General features: G+C 39.4%; 1 protein-coding gene across 2 annotated transcripts in view; it reads right to left on the bottom strand.

The window, feature by feature from the left end:
- mapk8ip2 (mitogen-activated protein kinase 8 interacting protein 2) overlaps positions 1-25,882 on the bottom strand; it is a 28,578-nt gene extending 2,696 nt beyond the window's left edge. Inside the window, exons 1-10 of one of the 2 annotated variants that reach the window (XM_007545629.2) lie at positions 25,372-25,882; positions 15,056-15,161; positions 5,510-5,749; positions 5,328-5,406; positions 5,073-5,174; positions 2,438-4,628; positions 2,129-2,337; positions 1,588-1,663; positions 998-1,170; positions 798-907 (exon numbers count right to left, since the gene is read on the bottom strand). In XM_007545629.2, coding sequence (XP_007545691.1) covers positions 798-907; positions 998-1,170; positions 1,588-1,663; positions 2,129-2,337; positions 2,438-4,628; positions 5,073-5,174; positions 5,328-5,406; positions 5,510-5,749; positions 15,056-15,161; positions 25,372-25,436 — 3,351 coding nt within the window. In that variant the 5' untranslated portion in view covers positions 25,437-25,882. Of the gene's footprint in view, positions 1-797; positions 908-997; positions 1,171-1,587; positions 1,664-2,128; positions 2,338-2,437; positions 4,629-4,970; positions 5,175-5,327; positions 5,407-5,509; positions 5,750-15,055; positions 15,162-25,371 lie in introns of both variants that reach the window. The other variant, XM_007545628.2, reaches the window with a different exon arrangement.
- Between the last annotated feature and the right edge of the window lie 635 nt (positions 25,883-26,517).

Below are 26,517 nucleotides of genomic sequence, written 5' to 3'. Positions count from 1 at the left end.
TCAATTCACATAGGTTCAAACTTATCAACACAGGCTCAACTAAACATATACATCTCCACTGATATTTAGTATATTATTCCTTCTCAAGTTGCAAAGAAACCACATACTTTTTGTAGCTATCAACTCCTTATAGCAGAATTGGTTGAGCTCATTTAAATTGGTCGATTTCCTGGCATGAACTGAGCTTTTAAGCATGGTCCATAATTTGAGGTCATCACATTGGGGAGGACATCCAGGAAGCCTTTAAAAATAGCTATAATGTCTTTGGGATTGTTGGCTGCTTGTTCTGGGCCCCATCTGTATTGAAGGTTTTCAAAGATGAGAATGCCGTGCCAAATGAAAGCATGGTTGTAGTAGAAGTACTTGTTCCTAACTACAAAAATGTATGGTGTCTCTCTTAACTTAAGATCATTTATCCAAACACAGGTGGAAGCACAGTTATGTTTGTGAATGTGTTTGTATCACTGATTCAGAATGGATTAGAGAAAATCCACCATAAACTGAAACTTGTTTTAAAAATACCAGTTCTTAAAATATATTGAAAATAATCTGGAAAGAGAACACTGATTCCTGATTTCCTAACAATCAGGAAAATTTCATTTGCTCAGTGGAAACATCTTGTATCACTTTTTTTTTTTTTTTTTGCTTGTTTATTGTTACTGTGGATGTTTGTTTTCTGTTTTCAGCAAAATATGTAGTCAAAGTTAATTTGACATCCATGTTCATAACCAGGGTGTTTATGTGTGTCAGTAAGGAATGTATGTATGCTTTACTTTAATATTTTTCATTTTTCTCACCTTTTGCATTGCAGCACAGAGAATGCCATTGCCTTGGTGGTAAGGAACCTCAACAGAACCCAAAAACTGAACATTGAACGTCTCAATCCACCCTGGATTCCTTTTCAGGCCTACGGAGGGCAAAACAAATGTGTTACGCTTTTGTAATCCTTAGTTCAGTGAAATGTTAAAAAGTACTGCAGATGCATGTCATCACTCACTCAGCAACTCTTTGGACTGGCCTATGACTTCATGGGCATAGAAGGCAGGAAAGATCCCTTTTTCTCCTGTCCGCATGTTGTAGCCTCTGTACCAATAGTCATCTTCTTCTTCCTCCACATATAAAGGATCGTCCACATCCAGCTCCAGTTCATCCTCATGTCTAGGAATGAACCTGTACAAGGCACAGACAAAACAATGATATTGTTGTAAAACGCTGCGTTTGCTTCTATAAGGTCTTCCATTGTGGACAGAGGAATGGAGAAAGAACACCTCTCTTGCACAGTGAAGGCCGTTTTGGGCTTTCCTCGTCATTTTGTTTAGTTTGGAGATGCGTGGCAGCTGATCTCATTGTTGTCAGCCACCCAACACCACCCAGTTCTACAAGTAACCATTACATTTTCTCTTCTCCTAAGTGTTGATGATTGCCTCAGAACATAGTCAACCACATTATTCACATTTAATTTCTCTGTACAAGAGTTTTCCAACTTAATGCTCTGGGTTTATACATTTACGAATCATGTGGCAATGTTTTGGATAGTTTATACTTTCTTTTTTCACTTATCTGTTTGCAGGAACTCTAAAAGTTCACCTGTACACTGCTCTATGTGTCTGGTCCCGCTCCTCTCCGTTGATGGTACATGAGAAAAGTCCAAAGGATTCTGTGCCTGCATGGAAGACAGAAAAATTATAAATGACTCATTTTGATATAATCAGGAAAGTGTTATTTCATTTGCTCAGTGCAAACATCTTGTTTCACTTTTTTATTGTTGCTGTGAATCCCTTTGCTGTGGATGTCTGTTTTCTGTTTTCAGCGAAATATGTAGATGGGAGGTGTTAATGCAGTAAAGTCAGAAAACATAATAAATGCTGTTGAGGAAATACTCCCCCCCCTTTTTACGTTTAGTACTAAGGAGGTACCTTCACAGTAGGATAGGGTACCTACTGTGAAGGCAGCAATATGTTAAACTTTTAACGCAAAATATTCATAAAAGGGGTAGTTGATTCAGATCTACAGAATTTCCTTATGCCTACTGTGTTTAAAAAGAGCTAAAATGTTTGCCTTTTGAAAAAAAGTAATAAAAGCTAGCTTAGAATCTATTAAAATATTTATTATTTTTTGTGCCGCTTACTTGAGGAGTGGGAGGTGCTGTTGACGAACACATTTAGGAACTTCTTGGAAAATGGCAGATCGGCCTCTGGAGAGGAGTCCTCCGAAGAGCTCAAAAGTTCTGGCCTGATCCCTTCATTGTCGTGCCTGTAGCCCACCTTGCCAGTCTCCAATGGCTCTTCATCACATAAGGTAGACAGCTCACTGTCATCACTCAAAACTGAGGTGCATCTAAAAGGACAAAACAGCAAGAAATAAAGGTTGATCACAGATAAAATTGAAGGTCACTTTGTACTCTATTTTCTCATTTTTCAAACAATGTTAGGCCTACCGCCGAAGGCTAACTAGTTCCAGCGTTGTATTCTCATCCACCACAAGTGTGTACTTCATGGAGTCATAAGCCAGTCCATCATCTTCATTCGATTGCCTGAGAATCAGGTCTTTCTCACACAGTGGGAGGTCATGGTCAGGTAACGGATGATTGTGCACACTGGAATCAATCGGTGGTGAGCTGTCGAGTTCTAAATCACTACCACCATACGATTGATTCCTCATGCTACCCATGAAAGAATAAGAGTCACCATCATCCTCCTCTTCATCATTGTCAGTGGAGTAGGTAAGACTAAAGCAGCGATTGGTCTGAGCGGTCGGTATGTCGAGCGTCAGACTGTTTTTGACCTCTGTGATTCGCTCAAGAGATGCAGATGAACGACTTGTTGGCCTGGGTTCAGTTTCCCGCCCCTCGTCCTTGTCACTTATCACACTCTCGCTGAGGCTGGGCGAGTCTAAATCCCTTCTGCCTTCCATCATTAAGTCGTTATTAGGTTCTTCGTCCTCTGGTCTCCCAGCATTCTTTGATAGCTTCTCTGTGGAGTTCTTGTCACAGTCTATATTGGTATACAAGGTGGTTTCCTCCTCTAGATTTGCACAGCGCTCTAAAATCAGTGGGCTTATAGTATCAGCAGTAGGGTTGCTCATATAGAGATGAGAACTTGCTCCTGGCTCCAACATCTCTTTTCTGTAGCCTTTGCCTTCTTTTTCCCTTTCCTGTGACCTTTCTATTTCTGCTTTCTTATCCTGGGTCTCATCATTGAAATCATCTCCATCTCCAATATCGGAAGATGGGGAGATGGTATCAGACACAGATGCCTTCCTCCTAAAGCACTCTTCAGGGCAACTAATTGGATATGAGCCCTCGGAAATCATCCTATTCACTAAGTTACTAAGAAGCCATGGGGAGTCTGAATTCTCACTTAGGTCATCTTCACTCTCTGATTCGGACTCCCCCTCACTTGTTTCATCATACTCATCTGCACATGGCATTAGTCTGGGCCCCACTGGCAGGTAGAAGGAGCGTTTGAAACTCTCCAGGCCATGGTCTGGTTCTATCTCGAGCACCATTGGTCTGGACAGACGATCGTCGCAGCACTGGGCTGGAGGCAGCGTCTCATCTGGATCGGCATGGTGCTCACAAGCCAGCTCATCATCCACACTCTGCATCCCCATCAGAGCCTGACCATCATCATAGGACTCAGGAGGTAAGATGGGTGAACCAACAAGTGAGGGTGTGGCGATAGTAGGTGAGGGATTAGGGGAAGGAGAAGGTAGAAGAGAGTCTTCTTTGATTGGATCACGCTGGCCCAAAAGCAGAGATGTTTTGAGGCCAACAATTCCACTGTCCTGTTCTAACTCGGTATCTGGGTCTAGTTCCTGGTCGGATGTTGGTGAGCTGGCCTCCTCAATTGAGTTGGTAAGGTGAGACGAACGTCCACTGCTGCTCTCATCACTTGTCAAGTCCAACTCTGTTTCTGAAATAGAGGAGATCATGTTGGAAACCACAGGACCCCCACAAGTAAATGCTGCTTCCAGTTCCCCTTCAACGTCAGAATCAGAACCTGGAGAGCTAAGGTCCTTGTCCTGGTCTGAAGTTACATAACCCTGCTGGTTCATGTCTGCTATCCCTGGGTCTGAGGATGGGGAGGTTGAATCGTTAGCCGCTGGCTCCACAGCAGAAACTGTTTGAGTATCTGAATGGATGGACTGGTCTGGAGCTTCTGAGCGCCTTGACGAGTGATAGCTGGAGAAAGATGCGGGCTCAGACGGCTCAATCGAAGGGAATTCAACATAAGACGATTGATTCTCCTTGCAGACCATGTCATAGGCCTCCTTGCAAATGAACTCCACTTCAAAGTCCTTCTCCAGCTCTTCATCAGACAAGGGTGTATCAGCACCCTCATTTCCTCCCATGGGAGCCGTGGATGATAAACAATGACTGGTGCCATCTGGGTCAGGATCGTTTTCTGGTTCCATACCAGACTCGCTGGTGATTGTATAAGTGTCTGTGGCACGCCGGTTTGAGTGTTTATGGTTATGGTCACTGTTGAGGTCATGGTCCACCTCTGTGTCTGAACACTGGGAGTGCTCGTCTACAGAGGGTACTCTGGCTGTCTGGATTGTTGGGTCTGCCTTTGGGTCAGTAAACTCTGAAGGACATGGGTTGGACCTGTGCTGACCAAATGATCCTGTAAAGATAATAGTGTTGCAGAAAGAAATCATGGTAAACACAAAAAACACAGCACTTGCAACTTTAATGAAGTTGATGATGATGAAACGGAGATAAAAGGTAAACAATCTAAGGAGCTGAGATAGAGAAATGTAAACATGCTGGAGAAAAATAAAGGCTAATCTCTGATTTAAACTGATCAATATTCATTAAAAACAAAATATAAGCAAAGGCCTATATAAAAAAAAAAGCTAAATGATTTTTCAAGTTGTACGTTAAATCAAATCCACAACACAGCACTACATCACACCGATGTAAATGGGGATGAAATTCAAGCTTGATGGGCTGGCCTTCGTGTTACCATATTCTGGCCTTTCCCGTCTGTTGCCCTCCATGTCGCAGAGGAGGGGCCTATGAGGAGACTGGGGGTTCCCGCCCTCCCCTGCTTGTTTTGGTGGAGTACCTTTGCTCTGCAACCCTGGAGCCTGGGAAAGTGGAGAGGCTCTGCACTGGCCTGTCACATGGCTACCATCGTCCAAGCATGAGTGGGTTGGAGACAGACAACCTGAAAGTAGGAAAGGTCCTACTTTTGTCAGTTCAAAGCTAACTGAACTTCAGTGAAGAGTTGGAAGTATTTATTTTTCATATTCACTATGTTTTGCTTTGTACAATAAAACAATTTCCATCAAGTGCTTTACAGATAATGTGATGAGCTCACCTTGTGAAGTTGGATTGCGTAAAGAGTCTTGCCAACTTCCTTTCTTTGGGGACAGACTGCTGTTGTTGTTCAACGAATCCTAGTGAACGAGATCCAGTATTATAAAAGATTGTATGTGGCTAATAGAAAGAGCTTACTTGAGGTTGGTGCGTTCTGGGTGATTAAATACTGAATCTGCATACCTGCGACACAGCGGTGGTAAGATTCAACGTGGTGGGTCTGCTCTTCAGAGTGCCCAAGGTAGGGGAGGGAGGAGGAGATGCAGAGGGAGACGGGGGTGCATCAGGGTCAACTTCTTCCTCTTCATCCTCTTCATCCTCTTCATCCTCGTCTTCATCATCAATCATCTCAAACTCTTGGAAGTCATCCTGGAAGGAGCAGACTGGGTGGTGCATGTCACTCTTCTCCAGGATGAGGGAATCCTAAAAGAGAGAGAGAGAGAGAGAGAGAGAGTTATTGTGATATAATAATATATATTAGTGATTGTTGAACAGCAAACCACAGTGTTACTCCTGGATCTTGAATTGTCAGTTGGATAATGCCACTTTCTTAAAAATTGTCACCACAACCCTATCTCCCACTCCAAATGTATTATTACATTCTTCCATGTGACATTGAAGAGGAGTGTCAACTATGACAGCCCCACATTGTCCAGAGCCTTCAAGATTTCAGGCCAAATCTCATCCACATCTGGCACCCTGTCACTGAGGAGCTTTTAAACTTCCTCAGAGACTTCTGCCACAGTAGTGGAATCTCATTCTCCCGAGTCTTTAGGAGGACATGGTGGCTGATCGGATTGAGAAGATCCTCAAAGTGCTTGTTTCGCTGCTGACATTGTCCTCAGTCCAGAGTCACAGTTTCCACTCCAAAGCCTACGTAGCTCGTGATCGTTTCCATTCTCTTTCTCTCACTCACTGAAAGGTCAAAAATAATACAAATGAAAGTCTCTCTTGGTAGCCTTTTTGAATTTCTCCCATTCCCAAATGTTTGCTTTTGCAACCACAGAAGCTGATTCAGGAGTCCCCAAAGACGACCAAGACCTGAAGTCCTCCATTTGTAATGGAAATCCTGGACGTGGTACATTTGGATCCCATTTCCCCAATCTCCCTCGGTACATAAAAGAAATTCTCCCAGAGAAGTGAATTGAAGATCACTCAGAGAGGCTCCTTGGCCATATGTTCCTAGTTCACCCCCCTCATTTGTGTTTACCAGATCTGCCCGGTAGCCTATCACCAGACAGTGATCAGTTGATAGCTCTGCCCCTCCAGATGTCTGATGATATGATTACAAAACTGATCAACGACCTTTGGTCCAAAGTGGACTGGTACCAAGTACACTTATAAACAACCAAATGCTTGAAGATGGTGTTTGTTATTGCTATTCCGTGCCTCACACAAAAGTCCAATAACAAAGCAGCAACTGAGTTCAGATCAGCAAGGCCACTCTCCCCGATCAAGCTCTGCAGGTAACATCATCATCACCCACATCGACATGAAGCCCCCCACTGAATCCCCAGATGGCACTCCTTCCAGGACACCATCCAGAGACTCCAAGAAGGCCAGGTGATTTGAAATGCAGTTCAGTACCTAAGCAGGAAGAACAGTCAGAACCTTTCTTGGTGAACGGAAAAGAAAAAAATTAAAAATGGACAAATACTGATTTAAAAAAGCAGATAAAAATTCAGAAAATTATTTTAAAGTATAAAAAGTTATCCTTTACAATACATTTAATGTCTGTTGGGTTCAAACCTACTAGCTCTGTTACAGATACTGCAGTATTTTCTCTTTTGATGGCACTTTAAAACAATCACGTAGACAGACGCATGTTGTGGTTCTTTAACACTTAGTTTAGCAGGTCAAACAATGTGGGAAAGCTCAAAGCGTATAAATACTCATGCAAAACTTAGTATTATGCTTTATAATAAGAGATGGGCAAACATTGAAATGGAGCTCATGTTCAACTGTTTTTCACGTTCATGAGTATTGCTTTTGCCTTTCTCAGCATCAGCTTCGTGAAAAAGATGATAAGGCTTTGCAGACGGTAGGGTAATAGAGCTCACTAGCAAGTTTGAGGTCAACAAAATAAAATTAGATCAAACACGTCTGTATCGGATTTCATTGGTTTACCGGAAAGCACAACACTAAATGGTTGAGGTTCAATAAACCACACCTCCTCTGTTGGTTTCAGATGTGCACAGCAGCTGAAAACGTTTGCTTATGCTATACTACACATACAAAAAAATGCATGTGTAGGGAATAGGAGCTCGTGTGTTCCTTCGCACAAGCCCCTATTCCCTACTTTGAATTTAACAATGCCTGGACTGATTTGTCCGTTTCATCCCGTTAACAAGCGCAGCAGTTTCTGTGCCTCTAAGTGCCGTCTGTTTAATGGACGAACCAAAGATCGCCCTCTCACCCACACCCACCACACAATTCTGCTGATGCCTGATGCATCCACTTTATGCTACAGAATCTGAAATCAACACTCAGCCTGCTGCATAGGGACTACACATGAATATGCAAACTTGTATCTCTTTAACATATCTCTTGTTGAGGATTTAGTTGTTAACATACAGTGGAATGTTTGGGAAAAAAAGATATTGTTTTCCATGGAGGATAGCTCAGGCAAATATCTGCAGTCACTATGTAAAAAAGCCAAGGCTCCTTTTTTCCACACAACATTTGAGCATATGTGGCATATAACAATATGGCAGTGTAAAAACCTTAAAGATCCATATCTAGGTTGTGAAAACGCTTCAACTGCCGGGGGACAACAGTCTGCAGCATCACAACACATCCTCTAGCAAGGCCACCTGACAGACAGGCAGGCGGGATTAAAAAAAATAAAACAAAACTATAAATAAGAAGTGTGTGTTGGCAAAAAATCAATCCCTGCAGTCTCCAGTTCCCAAGGACAACCCACCCAGCCCAGTAGCATGCATCCTGTCGACTAGTAGACAATGCTGCACTTCTGCATACGAGCCACTGGGAATATACTTACTGACTCAGATAGAAAATGTATTCAGTTTATTAATCAGCAGGCTTACATTTTACTGTACTAGGACACTATTTAACCTAAGCCAATTATATGAGTTCCCAGTTGACATCCTGCTGATATCCTTCATATAAACATTTCAGCAACTTTACAGGAGCAAGTAGAGCTGTAACTGTGGCAAATAATACTTAAAAGCAGAGAAGCTTTGCGATCTCTAATTAGTAGACCGCAGGCCAGATGACCATGGCTGATTCCGAATCAAATGACTCTGCTGTAGCTGAATATCAGAGGAACAGTATGATGGCTTCCCTAATGGAAAAAAAAAATAAATAAAAATCCTTTTACCAGTGCAGAAAACAGACCCTTTGGGTCAAATTATAGCATCATGTATCCTACTGAGCAGAAGAACCGACAGCGAAATGGGTTAGAGAGCCTGAAGATGAGAACTTGAAGCAAATAACATAACACTTGTTGGGTGAAACCAGAGACAAAGAACAATTTTAAAATGAACCGATAAAATCAAAGCACCTTGGAGGTAGGAGAGACTTAATAGCTTAAGTTTTAAAAAAAATATATTGAGAAAGATTGTTGCAGACAGGAAAAGATAATTATTATTTTTTTATTATTATGATATGGGGTTAGTTTATTTTTTTGCAAAGTGTTTAATTTATATTTGATGCTGGAAACCATTTAAAATGCCTTGTGTGGAGGCCAAGTTAATGTGGAAAATATCCAGTTACTGTTGGGACTTATTTGTTTAATTAGAAATTTAACGGGTGCATTTGTGGAATTTTTAGGTAGAATTATTGTATTCCATGTGACTAATTTCATAATATTTTATTGTAAATAAGTGTTAATAGAAGTATGTTTTATAGCTTAATAGGCCACATGGCAACTTTATGCAAATGAGGTGGGCCGTGTGAAAAAGAAGGAGATAGCAGATACAACGGGAGGCGCTGCAAAAAGGAGCCACACGGTTTTTCAGCCGTAGGTGGTTTGTGGAGGTTAGCGAAGAACCAATTGCTCTTGTAAAAGATTTACTCAAAAACTGTGGAATAAATTTTTGTTTTATATCTTTACATCGGAGCGCTGCAGACGTTTTCATTTTTTCCTCTTCCTCTTCAAACACACGAGTAAATCAACAAACTTAACCTTGTGGCAACACGCCTTGGAAATATATTCAGACTCCTTGAACTTTTGAAATGTTTTCATGTTAATACTAGTAGCTTCAATGTATTTTCAGAAAGACATAGCATACAAAATATTACACCAAACTGAAGAGGAAATAGAGGAAAGAAGAAAATTATACATGAGATTAATTTTATATTTGAATAGAAATGTGAAAATATGGCAGGTAGGCATGTGTTACAACTATTCAAACCATTTCATACTGAGTCTGAAGTAATGTCTTCCATGATTGGCTCTACCTGTCTTCCAATCAGCAACAGGTTCTCTGCATCCCCACAACTTGATGCTGCCATTACCAAGTTTTACGTGGGCATGGTGTGTTCAGGGGTAAAATGTATTGCAATGTAAGACTTTTGCCCTACATAACATTCACCACATAGGGCAAAATGACAAACCTTTTTCTCATCTGATCAGAGCATCTTTTGCAACGTGCTCGCTGTGCTCCCTTCAGCACACACAGAGTGTTTTCATTCAACAATGGCTTTCTTCAGGCTGCTTTACTATACAGGTCTAATTTGTCACAGTCACCTCCTGGTGGCCACGAGAACAGATTGAAAAGTGCTCTCTGAGATGTCCAAAGCTTGGTATGTTGTTTTCTAACTCAACTTTAAACTTTTTTATAATGGTGTTTTATATTTACTTATATTCCCCTAACAAATATTTGAGGCCTTCAAAGAACAACTATCTTGATCCTGAGAATAAATCACATGCAGTTGGACTTAATTAGTTCACTTCTGAGGTTTATTGGTTGCATTATATTTTATTTAAATGAGAAAGATTAAAAAAAAAAATCTGCATGTCCCACATTTTAGATTTTTAATTCTAACAAACATTATGTAATTTCCTACCACGACAAAGTTAAATTCTTTCTGTTGGTCCATCGTAGAAAATCTCAAAAAATGCATTGATGTTTGTGGTTGTAACATGACAAAATGTAAGAAAAAAAAAACCTAGAGGAGTACTCGCACTACTGAAAGGGACTATATATATTCAGATTTTTAGCGTTCTTAGTCTTGAAATTACTTAAATCTTACTTACCGAATACACAATGGGGCAGAATTATGTGATGCCAATCTTCCCCAGATATATTTTATGTCACAGGATGGGGTTAAGAGTGAAGTGCTATATCTTTCTCCCACAATTTTTAAACATATTAAGTTACCCAGAAATTCTAAATTAACTGCAGGAGGCTGGAAGAAAAGAAAAAAAAATCACCATAACTTGCGGTAGCTCTAAATTTGAATCTGTTGAATTGCTGCAACTGTAAATGTCAGCATTTCAAATTAAGAGTTGCAGCGCAGCTAGGAACACATACACCGCTGCTCTGTCACATGCTAAATTATGCATACGCTTCTACAGTTCAGTCTGAGCTCTGGAGGGATGGAGGTGGCTATTTGAGAGGCACAAGGCATGGAGCAGCAGGGGTTGTGTGGTTGTGAGCATGTGTGCACGTGAGACGTTGTGAAAAGATTAAAAAGCATGAAAGAGAAAGAGGAAACTCTGCTGCTGTGGTGGTCTCTCTGTTTGACATGGTGAAACACTGCCCACAGGGATGAAAGGTTGAGGAAAACATACAGTCAAAGTTACACTTTAGAGAATTTAGTAAAGGGCACCCTGGATCAAAAACTTAACAATAAAGTTAGAATTCCATTAAAACAGATAGCACTGAGTGCTTTCAGCCAAATACAACAGAAAAAAAAAAAACACTTCCTGTTTTGATCACATGTACATATTCGTGTGCCTCTGTCATAACAGCAATCTTCTGAGTTATACAGATTAAGACCTGAACCCCACAACTAATTAGGATTAATCAAAACTCTGGATTGGGGCGCAAAGATAATCTCACTATTTAGCTTGGCCGCTCTTCCTCAACATCAAAGGCATGAAGCGCAGTGTGATCAAATCAAACTGACAAGAAACCCACAAGCCTCTGTCTTCCACAGCAGAGTGATGATCAGTGGGGATAAAATGCTGCTGCTGCTGCTGCTGCTGCTGCTGGGGATGATGAGCTGACAAACTGTCATGCACCTTACTGATGCAAGCAAAATCAAATAGCATGTGAAGCACCCTGTCCATGTAATTCCTAGTCTCGGCTTTCTCTTCTTGTTATTTGGACGTACACACGCACATATGAACGCTCTGAGGGCATCTGAGTGTGTGTCCTATTCTTCCCATGTCAGCAAGAATCCCTCCTCTCGGCAATGATGTAACCTAACAAGGACCGACGCTGTGTCTGAACTACGCTTTCATGTCTGTGAAGTGAGCAGTCAAGCTGTCTGATGATGCGGACAGGAGTTTAAATCCATGCGGAGAACGTCGATGGGGGAGCGGACCACGTATGACGTCTCGAGATGAAAGTTTTTTTCTTAAATAATCTTTCCTCCTGTAGAGGGCTTCTACACAGCTCGGTTTTAAGTGAGCTTTCCAAATGTGTTTTGTTACAGGATTAACGGGAAGGAAGCAAAATATCTGCTGCAACGCTTTGGCGGGAGCTTAAGCCTCAGACTCAATCCCTGAGCTGTATCCTCCATTCCCAGTCAAGAAAAAGAGGAATAGGGGGAGAAAGAAGAAGAATGTAAGATTTAAAGGAAAAGGAGTGAAGAAAAAAGGTGGTGGCAGGGATGGAGCAGGGAGTGTAAGCTCTGTCTCTAGGCAACGCTCTGTGCGGGGAGGAAGGAAAACACACTTGGGAGGGAGGGAAAGAAGGAGGTTGTCTCTGCATAGCAGCAAACTGCACTGGGTCACTCAGCCTCTGCTGCAGCCGTGGCTCAACGCCACCAGTATAAAACATTAACATCCTACAGGATGGACAGACAAAAGCAAACAGAACAGTTGAAACCAGATGACTTCATTACTTATAAGAAATATGATCGGACTTGAAGGAAGATACAGATCATGACGCAATCATTAATTCAAGGTTCATTGCATGGTTCTTTATGTACCGACAGTCGAGGATGGAGATTCGTTTAGACGTGGATTTGGTGGGTGACAAAATTTCCTTTAATCAGGTCAAGAATGATGTACAAAGTGGTCAAACACCTCAGCCAAAGAAGATAGCTACAGAAACTTTAATCAAAGCTATTTAACTTTTGTTGCTTAAGTTAGTTTTCATAACATTTTAATTTAACCCTTTCATGCATGAATTGTGATCCTTTGTGTCAGGATTTTTTTCAAGTTTTTTTTTTCTTAATGCATAAAAAAAAGGTAGGAATTATTAATTATTATTATTATTATTATTATTATTATTATTATTATTATTATCTTAGGTGATCAGTTGTAATTTTCTCCTAATACAAAGTTGTTATTTAAAAGTATTCTTCTTTAGGGGTTTTCTGATGTCACAATATTTTGTTTACCTGTAAGAGTCGTCTACAGTAGAAGGAGGGAGCGGGTCGGTTGGCATCCTTTTTCGTCTGTTGGCCATATTGGATTTAACAAAAATAATTTCTTGCACTTGCAGCTGATGGCCAGTAGTTGATGGTGTATTTTATGATGCATTAGTGTCTACTTATGTGGTCTGTGTGCATTTATAACATAAAAATCCACAAGAAGCAAAAGAAAATGGCTTTTAGACAGCTGTCCACTGTAGTGACCACTATGCATGAAAGGGTTAAATTCTGTATAATTGACCAAATTTCAAGTTAGTGGACTAAAAGTCACAAATGCTTTCTTTCCTATTTGCAATTGTTGTGCAACCAATACCAGGTAGCGTAGCTAGCCTACGTTATAGTTAATCATTTTAAATTTCAGTGATATTGACAGTTTCCTTTAGTATCAGTTTGGTTTCTTTTTGTGTGCCTACTTACATTTGGCTTCTCTTACCATATTTGTGTAGACAATTTTCAGTAAAACTGGCTTTTTATGCAAGTCTGCTATAAAATACATTTTTGAGTAATAATTGTTGCCAACTACATTCTGCATTCTGGTAACACGGAACAATTCCTAAGATTAAAAAAAAAAAAATATTCCTGATTGTCCACAGCTTGTTCAAAACTCTAAAACAAGACCTTGAACTTGGAAAAAAAAAAACAGTATACTTCAAAACTGTTGTAATGTAATCTCGTTATTTGCCAGTCATTCTCTGAAGTCAGCTCCTGGTTTTATTATTTGGACATTGAATGGTTAAGCCCCTCAATACAATTCTGATTTGATAAAAACTTACATATCAACATCCTTGCAAATTTATCACATCTGCAAAATTAACTCAGCCTCACGTTATAGGGAAAGCAATTCAAACATAATTTGATGATTTTCTTTTAATACTGTCTACTATTTCTAAGATGCTGAATTATTCTGTAGTTAGTAACTGTTAAGCATTGCAAATTAAAGAGCAGTCAAAACTCTACTGGAAGTTGCAGACCTACAAATTATTGAGTTTTTTTTCATCTACAGAATAAGATTTCGCTAATAGTTGCAAAAAGTCTTGTATTCAATATTTAGGAGGTTTTTATTGGCTGCTTTCGACAAAATTTTAAAACAACACACTTGGATCTTATTGAGCTACTAAAATTAATCCACCTTGATGTCAAGTGCAAGGAGAGAAGAAGCTGGGGGTCCCTGCTTGGCTCTGGGCTGTGGAAAAAGGCCAGACCGTCAGCTGAAAAAGGGGACGACGTTTGGATAGGAGGGAGACAATGTTATTCTATGGAGGTCTACTGAAGTCTAATTGCAAAATCACACTAAATAAAAATGTATAATGGACTAAGTTTGCTACTTTGTTTCAAAACCACAGATCTGAAACCCAAACTATCTACTACATAATTATTAATTTATGCTTATAGATGTCCTTTTTTATTATTTATAGTTTTAATAAATACTTAATTATGTGTGTTATTTCCCCTAAGATGAAACAATACCAACCCATTAACAAGGTTTGCCTTTTCCCCATTAAACCTGAGCTCAGCTTCAGAGAGTTCCATTTACTTTAATTTACACATTAATAATTAAATCATGCGGGAAAAATAGCAGAACGCATGGCTTTAATTTTAGTTTATAGACAGCTTATACCTGTACCCATAAGATTTGGGGGGGAAAATCAGTTAACGTAAATACAAGCATTAGCAGACACATAAGTCAGGACGAAAGCTGCGTTCACCTCAATGTCACCAAAATCAATTTTTTCTCCGACTTCTTGGTGTAGTGGGTAAACTACAAGAAGTCTTTCCTTGAATTAAAATGAAATAAAGTGAATTTTGGGAGTCAAAGCAGTAATTTACCACATTTTATTTAGAGAATGCATTGTTAAACAATGTTCTTCAATCCCTTATAGCCACTTCAGCAACAGTTTATCTTTTTGGGGTTTTTTTTACTAATGGATAGTTTGCCAATTATCTTTCTAATGTAACAGAGTAATTATAGTTTTATTTAAGATTTGTGAGTCACTGCTCCGGTTCTTGGAGTCAAAAACTTACTCATGTAGAAGTGTATTTTTTATTTTTTTTGCTTTGATGAAGGCCAAATATAAATACACATGAAACATGTAAGAGAGACATTCCACAAAACGTGTAAAATGTTAGCAACTAGAAAACCATAGAACAGAGTATCACCTTTTCATAAGGATCAGAGTCATAGTTGAGTCCAATCCCACAGTCGTCTGTGATTTCTGAGAGATCTTCATCATCAAACTCCTCTAGGCTGATGTCATGGGATGGCCTAGAAACACACAGGGGGAGACAATATTTAAGAAACGTTTGTGAAAAATGCTTCTGATTACAGCTAAATGGTTCTTTCTCTTAAGAAGAGCGGTCTGTTTGATTTGTGCCCTCCACACTCAAACCATGTTTCAGGTGAAACCTGCTCTCACTTAGTGGCTTTCCAAGTCACATATTCTAAATTTCCACAGCACCCCCAATACAAGCTCACATACAATAACTGTGCACTACATGATAGATCAATAGCAGTTTAGTTCTTATTATTAACCTTTATTTAATCATTAAAACACCATTGAGATAAAAAAAAATAAATGAATAAATAAATAAAACTCCTGGCCAAGACAGGCAGCAGCACACAGAGTTTGTAACAGAGTACTATGCTGCACATTTATCGGGTAAGAAATTGCTAGAAGTTCCATGTTAAAGTTTGTAAACTTTCTTTTATAGCACCATCGCTCCACAGCAGGAGAGTGACTACATCCCTTTAATGAGCCAAAGGAAGTTTGGTTGTGTAGGCTTTATTTCATCTATGCTTCATTACGTCCAGCAGCCTCCCCAAGTCTGCAGCAGCTGCCTTGCAATGAATTGAAGGAAATGCTGCAATGCAGCTTTTCTGCAAAGCAGAGGATTCTTTACATATTACCTATAGGTGCAAGATTAGATCTCCCTGTCAGATTGGTTTCCATGTCCGCACGGCGTAACAGTGCTCAAAGAGGAAATGAAGGTACACCAATTCATGTGAAGGTGAAACATTAAATTGAAAAAGCAGGGGGAAAAATAAAGATATTGATGGCAATCTATATTTTTCCATTTCAATTTATGTTGCTCAGGATCAATTAGGGAGACAGCCCAGGCTATGCTGCAGTTAACACAACATGCACTCGCTGAGGAAACCAGAAGAGAGAACTGGGTGATGAGGTCACTGAATTACATCTCATGGATCAAAAGGAACAAAATTGCTAAAAGAGAAAAAAAAAATCAAAGTGCCTCCCCTTCTGGTGGAAATGGGCATAGATCAGATAACAGGTCTTTAAAGATGTTGAAAAGATACTGTTTCAATGCCATATTAGTTTGTCATCAGAACTTTTGCTCCTAAAAATCATTTGAATAAAAAAGTGCAGGAGTGTCGAGAGTTTTCTCCCACCTGTAGCTGCACAGTGTTGGTCAGCTTATTAAAGGAGGCTACTAAGCTTTTATCTCTATCACAGTCTCTGTCAGAGAGAGTAAAATGCACTGGAAAAAGGAAATGATTACTTTTTTCATTTAAATCAAATTTTAAGAACTTTTAACACCTTACATCAAACTTACATTTGCTATGTTTTTTTTCTTTTTTTTCTTTTTGTATTTGTTTACATTCAGTGCTGGCCGGTGGATGATGCACCAGTCAATCACCTACTGATCAAAATCTTATCATGATCTGCTGTGACCAGTAATTATCCGGTCAAATGCAGAAAAAATCTGATTTTTTTTTCCAGTTTATTACCTGGAAGAATAAACTGTTGAATTAAGTGTTTGTGACGTTTTCCATTTCACAAACACATTAAAAACGTCATGTCTTTCATGCACTTGGGATATGGGGCAAGTCAAAATACACTCCCTGTTACAAAATCTACAGGACATTTTTTATTTAAAGAAGTACAGATGAATTCATTACATTTATTTGTTTAATTAAAACAGATTGTTCTGTATATGCTCGAGTCCTCGCAAACATCATTTGAATCCACAACTAAATAAGACACACAAAGACATGAAGAGTACACAAATATGCAGCGAAACACTCGATCAGCAGAGCTCTACAGAGAGCAGGCAGAGATGCATCTTCCCACAGCACATCTCCTTGACGCAAAGTTCAGAAAAAAATCAGCATATAGGTGAATTTTGCACAAATATTTTGGAGTTACATTCGACAGAAAATTCTGCAAATGGGCGGAGCCAACTGTAGTCAGATTCTTATCTGAGGATTACAAACACAATCAAATTCAGTCAATCTTTTAATAGCAATTTGAGTCGTCTACCGAAGGAAGACCAGGTGATGCACCGAGTCGTTGACTACAGTGATCCTGAACACTCAAAACGACAGTATAGTCTGTTGCGACTTAGAGCAATTTATCTATATTGTCCTAAGCAATATGATAAATTCAATGGTTTCCAAAATTTAGATCCAATGTTAACTGTAGCAATGTATTATTTTCCTCATAAGACAGGAAGGTACTACGCTGCAAGAACATAGAGCTGTGTAAGAAAGAAGTGTGCGTGGAGCAGAGAAGTTGCAATTAAAGCAGGCGCAAAATGTGGTGGAGCAAATCTTCAAACTGACTGTGGTTCATTAGTGTGGCAAGCAATGCAGAAAAGTTGTCAAAACGCATTAATTGCTTTCACTATATTTCATGAAAGAAAGGTGCTGCTAAACACCCTGCAGGAAAGGTGTGTTCATACATGCAGGTGTACGTGTGGAAGGGTATGTTGCAATGAATAAGCACTAGCAGATATTCCTATGACTCATTAAGCTCTGAAATCAGAAGCTTTGAATTAAAGGAAGAGGTGCAGAGAAGAAACGATTAAGGCAAAAACTGTCCCTTCCAGAGACACATACTGTTTTTGAAAACCATAGTCATCTTTCAGATTCATAGACAGAATCATAAAACAAGCAACCTTTTAACATCGACAACTGTTTCTCATATCTTTTCTCTCTTACGCTCTCTCTCTTTTCCAGTCTTCTCTAACTTCTACCTCCTCCTTGTTTACAGGCACCATTTTGTTTTCCGTTTGTATTGTCACAGCAAAGTGTGGCCCCATTTTCCTTATATATCTTAGAAATCTGTGTCAGTAAATTTTGCAGACACAGAGCAATAACCAGACCAAAAGTTTTCCCTAAAATTCTCTCCAAAGAGATGTGGGGACTAGAGTATTTATCAGGAATGATGTAGTTCTAGTGCAGTGTTGACATTAGAGCAGCAGTAAGTTTTAATTTCACTTACCCTTAATGTTTTTTTCTGCTTTTAAATTGAAGCAAAAAATCTCCATCTGGCTGAAATAAGTCAGGCTACATTAACACAACAGTTTAGAAGCAGCTTTGATTCACTGTCACTATTTACATTTTCATTATCTGCATCATTTTCTGCATCATTTTCAACTACATTATATAATGTTCAGATCCTCACAGGTCCCTTGTTATAAAATATTGATGCATTTATCATTTACTTACAAATTCATGAAAACAATTTTTTAAGACAATGCATCTACACTGATTTGAGAGTGCAAAAAAAATTCACTAAACCATTTAGGGCTCACAGCATTTAGGCTCAGATGTATAATCTTCAGCCATGAAAAGTGATATTTTACAGCTGCAGTTGATGTATTGATGGCTCAGCGGGACAATCAGTTTGACTCGCTTGATAGGGCACCTTCACATAAACATATTTATGTTTTTCGCTTTTCTTCTTGTCACTTAACGCATCACAGCAAAGTGCTACGGTGGCCTGGATGTCTCAGAGTGGAGTTATACAGTAACCTCTTCAAGTGCTGACACCCCTCTGGACGATGTGCACAAAAGGCTTAGAATAAATAGCCTTAGGGGAGAGTAGTCAACCCCAACATGCTCCTCTTTGCTGACGGTCTCTAACCAGGCACTTAGGTTATTATTTGACATCCACTGCCTTCCTCCTCACTGAGTGGTGGCAAAATAAACCACATTTAAACTTGTGTGACATAGCTCCATTTGCTGTGGAAATTTTTTGTGAGTAGACCTTTAATTTGTATCCATTTCCCACCTTCATAAAGACCGGAGAGACATGAATTGCACAATGTTTTGAAGAGCAGCTGGATAAATTGTATTTTTGCCACCTTGTATTTATAATCCAGGGAAAACAATCAAGTAAAAATCACATATTATTTTAGACGAATTTTAAGAGTTTCAAATAATTGGTACACTGGTGATTTTGCATTAAAAAAAAATTGTAAAAGCTATCAAGATAAAAGGTTGTGAAGGTTTCTAACTTGCTATTGCAATAATATAGGAATTTATTTAAAAACGACTGCAAAACCTAACTGCTTCTAATATTTGTAAGAACAAAGATATACAAGATATGTGTCAAGATAGCATAAACTCAAATTCCAAATCAGCTGCATGGTGTTTTAACAAGCCTGTTCAGTAATGTGTATCATGTTTTAATATTTCAATATCTTGCCAAAGAAAAGGACAAATTTCATTAGAAATATATTTTTTTTAGTTTTTTTGTTTGTTTATTTGATTAATCTACTACTTCCTGGAAGGAAAGAGGAGCTTCCCAACATTAAGTCAGAGTATTACAAAAATAAAAAATAAAAATAAAAAATTAAAATTGGAAGCTCTCAGAAAAAAAAGCCCATCAACCAGTAAGTTTCTCAGTGCAGTTCTGGAAGCATTAGAAGAGCGATCAATAATGGGTAATGCTAGCTGCAGCAAGCATCAGTCTTATAATCCTCACTCTTCACACTTATCATTTCGACACCCTTTGTCTCTGTAAAGAATTAGAATGAATAACAACCAATAAAACATCACGTACAGTATAGATGAATGACAAAAATATATTAATAGCAACATATCTGATAACAGTATTAAAGTAAAAACACAGAGACTACAGTCTTTGTTTTAATTAAGCTTCCCTTCAACCACAAGACAGTCTTTGCTATGACATCATCTTTAAAGGCCACAGATATTCGATGTGGTTACCTCTGAATCATTAATAAGATCATTTTTTCTGACTATTAAGTGACTGTTTCTGGTAAGGACACGCGTGCGCGTGCGCACACACACACACATACACACACACACACACATCATTGTTGAATGAGTCATAGCTTCACCCTGATAAAGAGCTCTCAGTTGTCTGTGTTTGAGCCGAATGTGAATATCACAACATGTTGAGCTAAAGGTGGCGAAGATGATGATGATGATGCACACTGGATACAGATGATACCATGTGGATTGATCTGGATTTGGATTAATGGAATCATGAAATGTGATGTAAACGCTGCAGTTACTAGGGATCCACTCAGCGTCGTCATCCACAAGTAAAGTAAATCATGGACAAATTAACGGTCCTTATTGAACTGTTCTTTGACAGGGGGAAATAACGAAGAGACAAGGAGAGAAATGGGAAACACAAAAACACTTAAAATGGGATGCAGAGACAGTGGAGGGTTGGCAGGGATGGAGCGCATTAGGCTAAAATGAATCTGTATTTGAGTTAAGCTTCTTACTCCATAGTAACCATACCCACCAGTACTCCCAACCCCCCTCTCAGCTTCTGCCAGCTGCCTTCAAAGAGTTGGAAAGCAAAAGTAGAGCATCAGTTAATAAACATGAGGTTCACACTGAACGGGGTTGGAGTAAAAGAAATCAGGACGCAGTTTGTGGAAATACTACACATTTCCCAGTACTGTTCCACCAGACTCAGAACAAGCTGTGAGTTTGAAGTTTACTGGATAACTGATATTTAAGAATAATGTAGAGTTTACTGAATATACTGCAGAATTAAAATGACTCGAAATTATGACTCAGATTTAAAAAAAAAAAAAAACAACAACTGTGACATTTTGATGGCTACTGGAGTCATGCAGCGGCATTTCCTTGCAGTAGCCTACTATAAAAACAATGACAGAAAAATATTCACAAAACATCCCAAATGTGAAATATGAATTGCAGTTTTTCTCCTTTCAAAACTGTAAAAGTAGTAAATGGAGGATAGGGGAAATGAGCAGCACCATCTAACACAGTCCTTAAGGCTGTTTTTGAACCTCACTCAATTGGATCTGATTGAAATGTACAATTGGCCATCTAAATTAACGTCTAACAAAAACAAGGATAACTAGTTACCTTCTCAACGTTGCTTCAACTAATCTACCCAAACCAGCAACACACATTTTTTCCCATGATAATGCATAGAACTGGCCCTTAGGACTGATGTCACGATAAGGCCTTTATTAAAACAGCAGGGGACATTTTAAAACAAACAATAAAAGCAATTTCCTTTACAAACATTTAAAAATAAAGAATTACCACAACCGAGAGCAATACAAACTCATTTTTTTACTGTGAGCTGAAAGTATACATTTTCTCATCAGCACAAGGTGGGGTCTCCTTCTTATACATAATTGCAAAAATAAACAAACAAACAAACAAAAAAAACTTGATAAATGACCTGAACTCATCTATTAAGGTTTAAACTTCCAGCACAAAGAGGTTTCCCTCAGTGCAGAAGGAATTACCGTTAGTTATAAATTTCTGCGGCTCAGAAAATTGATGGCCCCTTTAAAGGATTATGTTGCCGACTGGGAACAGAGTCAGGGTTATGTAAGGCAGATTACCACACCACCAACACCTCTGATGAAAACAGGAAAACAAACGCTAAAATAAAATTTGACAGATTGGGAATCCGATCGGCTGAATAAATACATATGAAAAGTCCTGGGCCAGTTTGAGATTTTCGTGAAATTGTGACCTTGGGCTCAGATAAAACGGTTTCATTTTTCTTATTTTGATTTTGCTACATAGACTTGCCAATTGCAGTTTTACAACAGCACTGCCTTGGACTGACGGGTGACAGCTGGGCTGCACATTATTAGAAAACAATCTAATGACAATGTCCTTGCTAAATATTGCAATGACTGTCACTCATTCAGCTGTGATAAATTCCTAGTTTCCTCGTGTTTCCTTTTCTCTTTGTGAGCTTCAGGAAGTTGAGCGCTATCATCTGGGTCATGTGTGAGCGACTGCAGAGGTAACGCACAATTCATCCTCCAGGAGAATATCTTATTGGCATGCAAAATGTATATTTGTGACATCTGAAATCTGTATATCCATGTCAAAAAGTCATATGCGATATTAATATAGTATATGCACTGATATATTTGCAAGGTCGTGCAAATAAAGGTGCCAGTTTAGTTACCACTCCAAGACTGTGCGTTTTTCACAACATGGCATATATCCAAATAGTTAAACTTGTCTTTGTTGTAAGCAAATATAACAACTTTCTTTCAGCCAGCTGACAAGCAATGCAAGGCAAAAGGTAGTGGAAGGGGATTGGTAGGCAGCGAGCAAAACCTCTCTCTGGCATCTCAGCAAAAGCACTTTAAACCTTAGAAATAATAAGGCTTAAGGTGCCTTTAAACCTTAATGAAGGTGTCGTGTAGCAGTTTTGATTTTGTAACTTTTTAAAATCTTGGCATATGTTACTCTGAGAATTAAATGAGAAAACCTTTACATGTATCTGGATTCTGTCACATGCAGAACGCACAGGTCCAAAGTATACAAGAACTTTTTGATACTTTAGCTATGTGATACACTTCTTGCTCTGGCTTCCTGCCAAAGCTGCAAATCTAAAATATTGATCCCAACAATTTGATTTGAACTTTAAGGTCAGTGGAAAAAAATCAGTCACATTGATTTTACATGATCCATCTTTGAGACTGAGCTAATCCCACATGAGTACATGACCTGGATTGAAAACCCAGCAGGAATGACTGGCTAATGTGATTGTTTCTGTAGACCCATTGGCCATATGGGAGCAGGGATGGTCGATGAGATCCTGAGGCAGTTTATGTATCAGTGACTCTCCTATCCTGACAAATATGTACAATCATACTCTTTCCCCTAATTTACTATTATGTGCAGCCATTTCTGCAATCAAGTCTCTGCAACCCATATTGCAGCATATGAACAGTGGAAATTTTCTAAATTAGAGATATGGCACACCACCCAGGGTGCCATCCTATCAGTTGGCAGCACAAGAACTCATTCTTGTCTCAATGATTAAGCCATCCAAGTCTTAAGTACACACCTCCAGTGCAATGAAGCTGAGATATATCACTGGAGACTAATGAATCAGTCAAAATTTCTTATTTAGATCTATATTTAAGGGTAATTTAACATTTTTTAAAAGGAATTATGGACTGTCTTTTATTGTTTCTAATCCAAAGAAATCATGACCTGGATTGTTCTACATGGATTTCAGATTTATTAAAGTGTACATTTTGTGATCCATAAAACAAAATGTTTACTCCACACTGTTTCACATAAATATGGATAAACCTTAACTTCAAATGCATTCTTATGGTTAAATTTTCAAAATTTTGAAAAGATCTACACTTGATTAGCCTGGTAGAAAAAAAAAAAAAAAAAAAAAAAAAACAGCCCCCTGTTCCACGCTGTTTCCTTCGTACAGAGGCTCTGGGATCTCGGCTATTAAGAAACTATTTTTCTTGGAGGTGTGGAAGTTTTAAATGTTACCCAATCGCTAACGTTTGTCCGTGACGTTTGTAATGCGGCAACTCGACGCTATGGAGCTGACTGGAAATTGCCTGCGCTGTAAACAACCATCCTCTACTGCGAAGAGAGAAGTGCCAGTCCAAACGAGGCGGCTGTTAATGTTGAATCAATATTTGGAAGCGTGGCCAAAACGGACTGAATGGCTACGTTCACTTCCTCCACTGCTGTTGCTAAAACAGACTACAATTCTAAAACAGCGCAGAAAATTAACGTGATCATTCACAACTTCTCCTGTTCGCTGATTGCCCTGGAAGAAATTCTACCGTGGGAATCCAAGTAAATAGGAGAAAGTCCAGACTGTCTGTGAAGCAAGATTTTGATCAAGCGGAATTGCACAGGAAGGCAGTGGCTAAGCTAACACTTGATCTATAAAAATAATTTGCATTGTTACACAAATTTCATGAGAAGAGACCCAACTTTATGAGCAACATATTATTTAAGAATGCAAAAACAGAGGCATGTGCACTGTAAATTGTTAAACTTGATTTTGTTCAAGCTTTTGCTAGCACTCAAATAAGTCCTGTAAACATTTGAATGTATTGTGAAGTTAAAAGGTTGACTTCAATAGAATAAATAATTTCACATAGATATAAGAAACTCTAAGTTTAAATAAGCTGAGGGCCTTTTGAGGTCAAAAGTTTTAAAATTGAATTAGGTTATTTTGAAGTAATGTGAAAAGGTATTATGTGACAGTGTGGATCAGCCAGCTTGCCACAATTCATTCTGACACCAGCAGCAGGAGATGGAGAAGGTGAAGAAAGTTTTCACTTTCTGAAACACTGTTTTAATTTGTAACTAAAATCAGTCCTAAGATGTTTAAGGTGAAAAAGTAGACCTCAAAGCTTCATCTGTGCAGTGATTCAAGACGGACCTTACTTTGACATGTACTCTGGCCTTTTCAGAGCAGTGCAGCTTCCAGGCCCACCACCTATTATTTTGTCATTTACATAGTAAAAGCAACATTTTAATATGTGTTCTGATGCAATGAGTTTCCATATTGTTTTTAAGTATAAAGAGAAAAGAAAACAAATTGGATTTTACAGTATAGTTGCGTTTGTAGGTCTGTGTTTGTTTATTTTGTATGTATTATGGCCATTATGAACTTATCAGATCAAGACAGCCTTAGAAATGAGACTATGTAAACTAGTTAAAGCCCAACTAAAATGTACTGCTCAGAAATTTGTTTTGGTTGTGTTTGTGTGTGTGTGTGTGTGTGTGTGTGTGTGGAGGGGGGATGGGGGAAGAAAATCTGATATGGACAACATAAGGACGACCTCACCCATGCTCAACAACATGGACAGCATAGGTCTGTGTCTTTTCAACATAAACAAAACGCTTTAGTTGTTTCATTGAAACTGCTGCAAGTTACAGATCTCATCCTATTCCCTGTCGTGCTGAGGCAAGATCAAATAAAACCTTGTAGATTTGTTGCAGGATGCATTTAAAACAGCATCATCATCAGAGTGACTTCCGTAAATCATTGTTCAGCATCATGCCCTTGCTGGGGTTGGACTCAACAGGGCGTGGGCCTCACACAGAGGATGCGCAAACGGGTGGCTGTCGCGACAGTTTAGAATCTAACATTTGCAATAGGTTTTGTTCTGTGCTTTGTTTTACACTTTAGGTTTGATAAGAAAACGTGCCGTAAATATTAGAAAGTATACATGAAGTCATTCAGTGCTGCTAGGGAAGCAGCATCAGGGGGCTGAAACACTAGCAGGCCTATACACAGCAGGTTATTCCAAATATCTATAACCAATCCAGAAATGCGTGTTTTCCTACAGTCATTTGCATAAAAGTGGCATTCTTGTACACTGTCTTGTGTTTCGTTATTTCCACCCCCCCTCCTTTTATCACCCTGTCACATCATCACTCTACTGTCACTCCTGGTGAAAGCTCTTACCTGCAGCCAGGCGGAGAGAGGGAATGGAAAGTGGATAGAGAAAACATCTCAGCCCTGTCCGCCATCTTCTACTACAAATGACTCAGAGAGACTGCAGAAAATCACGGAGCGCAGCGGCAGTCCATGAACAATCACGGTGCAGAGGAGGGACGCAGAAAACCTGGACGACGGGGTCTTTCTCCGCGGCCCCGCAAATGCCCGCCTGGCCGCAAGCCTTCACAATCAGACAAGCCTGCTCAGCACCATCAAATCTGCAGTGAAGCATCCACGCACAATTGGGACCAGAAGGGAGCCAAAAACAAAAAAACAAAAAGTGGGTCCTGAGAGGCAGCGTGCAACGCCGCGGATTTTCCCGTGTTTCCCCGAAATGTCCACGGGAGGCATGAAGCGCGCAGCTGGTTTGACCGCAGTCCTCGATTTGCTCGCCAAATGTCTGCTGCCGCGATGCTGCCTGTGACACCCAGCAGCAGCAAGGGGGGCAGCAGTGCGGAGACAGGCAGAGGCGGAGGGAGGGGTGGGGAGGAAGGAGGAGGAGGAGGTGCGGACGAGCAGAGACAATATAACGTCAGTGTCGCTGCTGCGTGAGCAGGCTGTCCCAGAAGGAGGGTAGGCTTTGAGGCCAAACTGTGCTACAGAAAACAATCTAAGATGAGATTATTATTTTTTTCTTCTTCTACTTTAACATGACAAACGTTTAAAGTGACATTCCCTGATTAAAAAAAAAAGAGACGATTAGGTCTGGAGACGGTGGTGTTAAGCACAACAGATCTTTTTTTTTGAGTACTCAAGACAGCATCGTTCACATGCTGTTAATGCCGACCACGAGCATAATATGGTAGCACACTGCAAAGACTAAATACCGCATCTTGCAATGGTAGAACAACCCTCTAACTTTTCCATAGTTTGACTCTCAGGATATTTTAGGTGCCAGAAAAAGACAAATGGTGCATAATTTTTATTAATTTATTTTACAAGGTATCAAAAGTGGTGTGAATTAGTAGCCTTTACTGTGATACCTTTGAGTAGACCTCAGGACAATACATTGTGTTCCTACAATATTACTAATTTATAAAATTCTGGAGATTGTGTTTAGCAAAGCAGTTGTAAAGAGATAGAACGACCTATTGTACTTTTTTATAAAGGAAA

Source organism: Poecilia formosa, unplaced genomic scaffold, assembly GCF_000485575.1.
Source record: "Poecilia formosa unplaced genomic scaffold, Poecilia_formosa-5.1.2 Scaffold13, whole genome shotgun sequence".
NCBI lineage: Eukaryota > Metazoa > Chordata > Actinopteri > Cyprinodontiformes > Poeciliidae > Poecilia > Poecilia formosa.
Note: the sequence above shows the minus strand (reverse complement) of the source record. Positions and strands in the feature narration are given on the sequence as shown.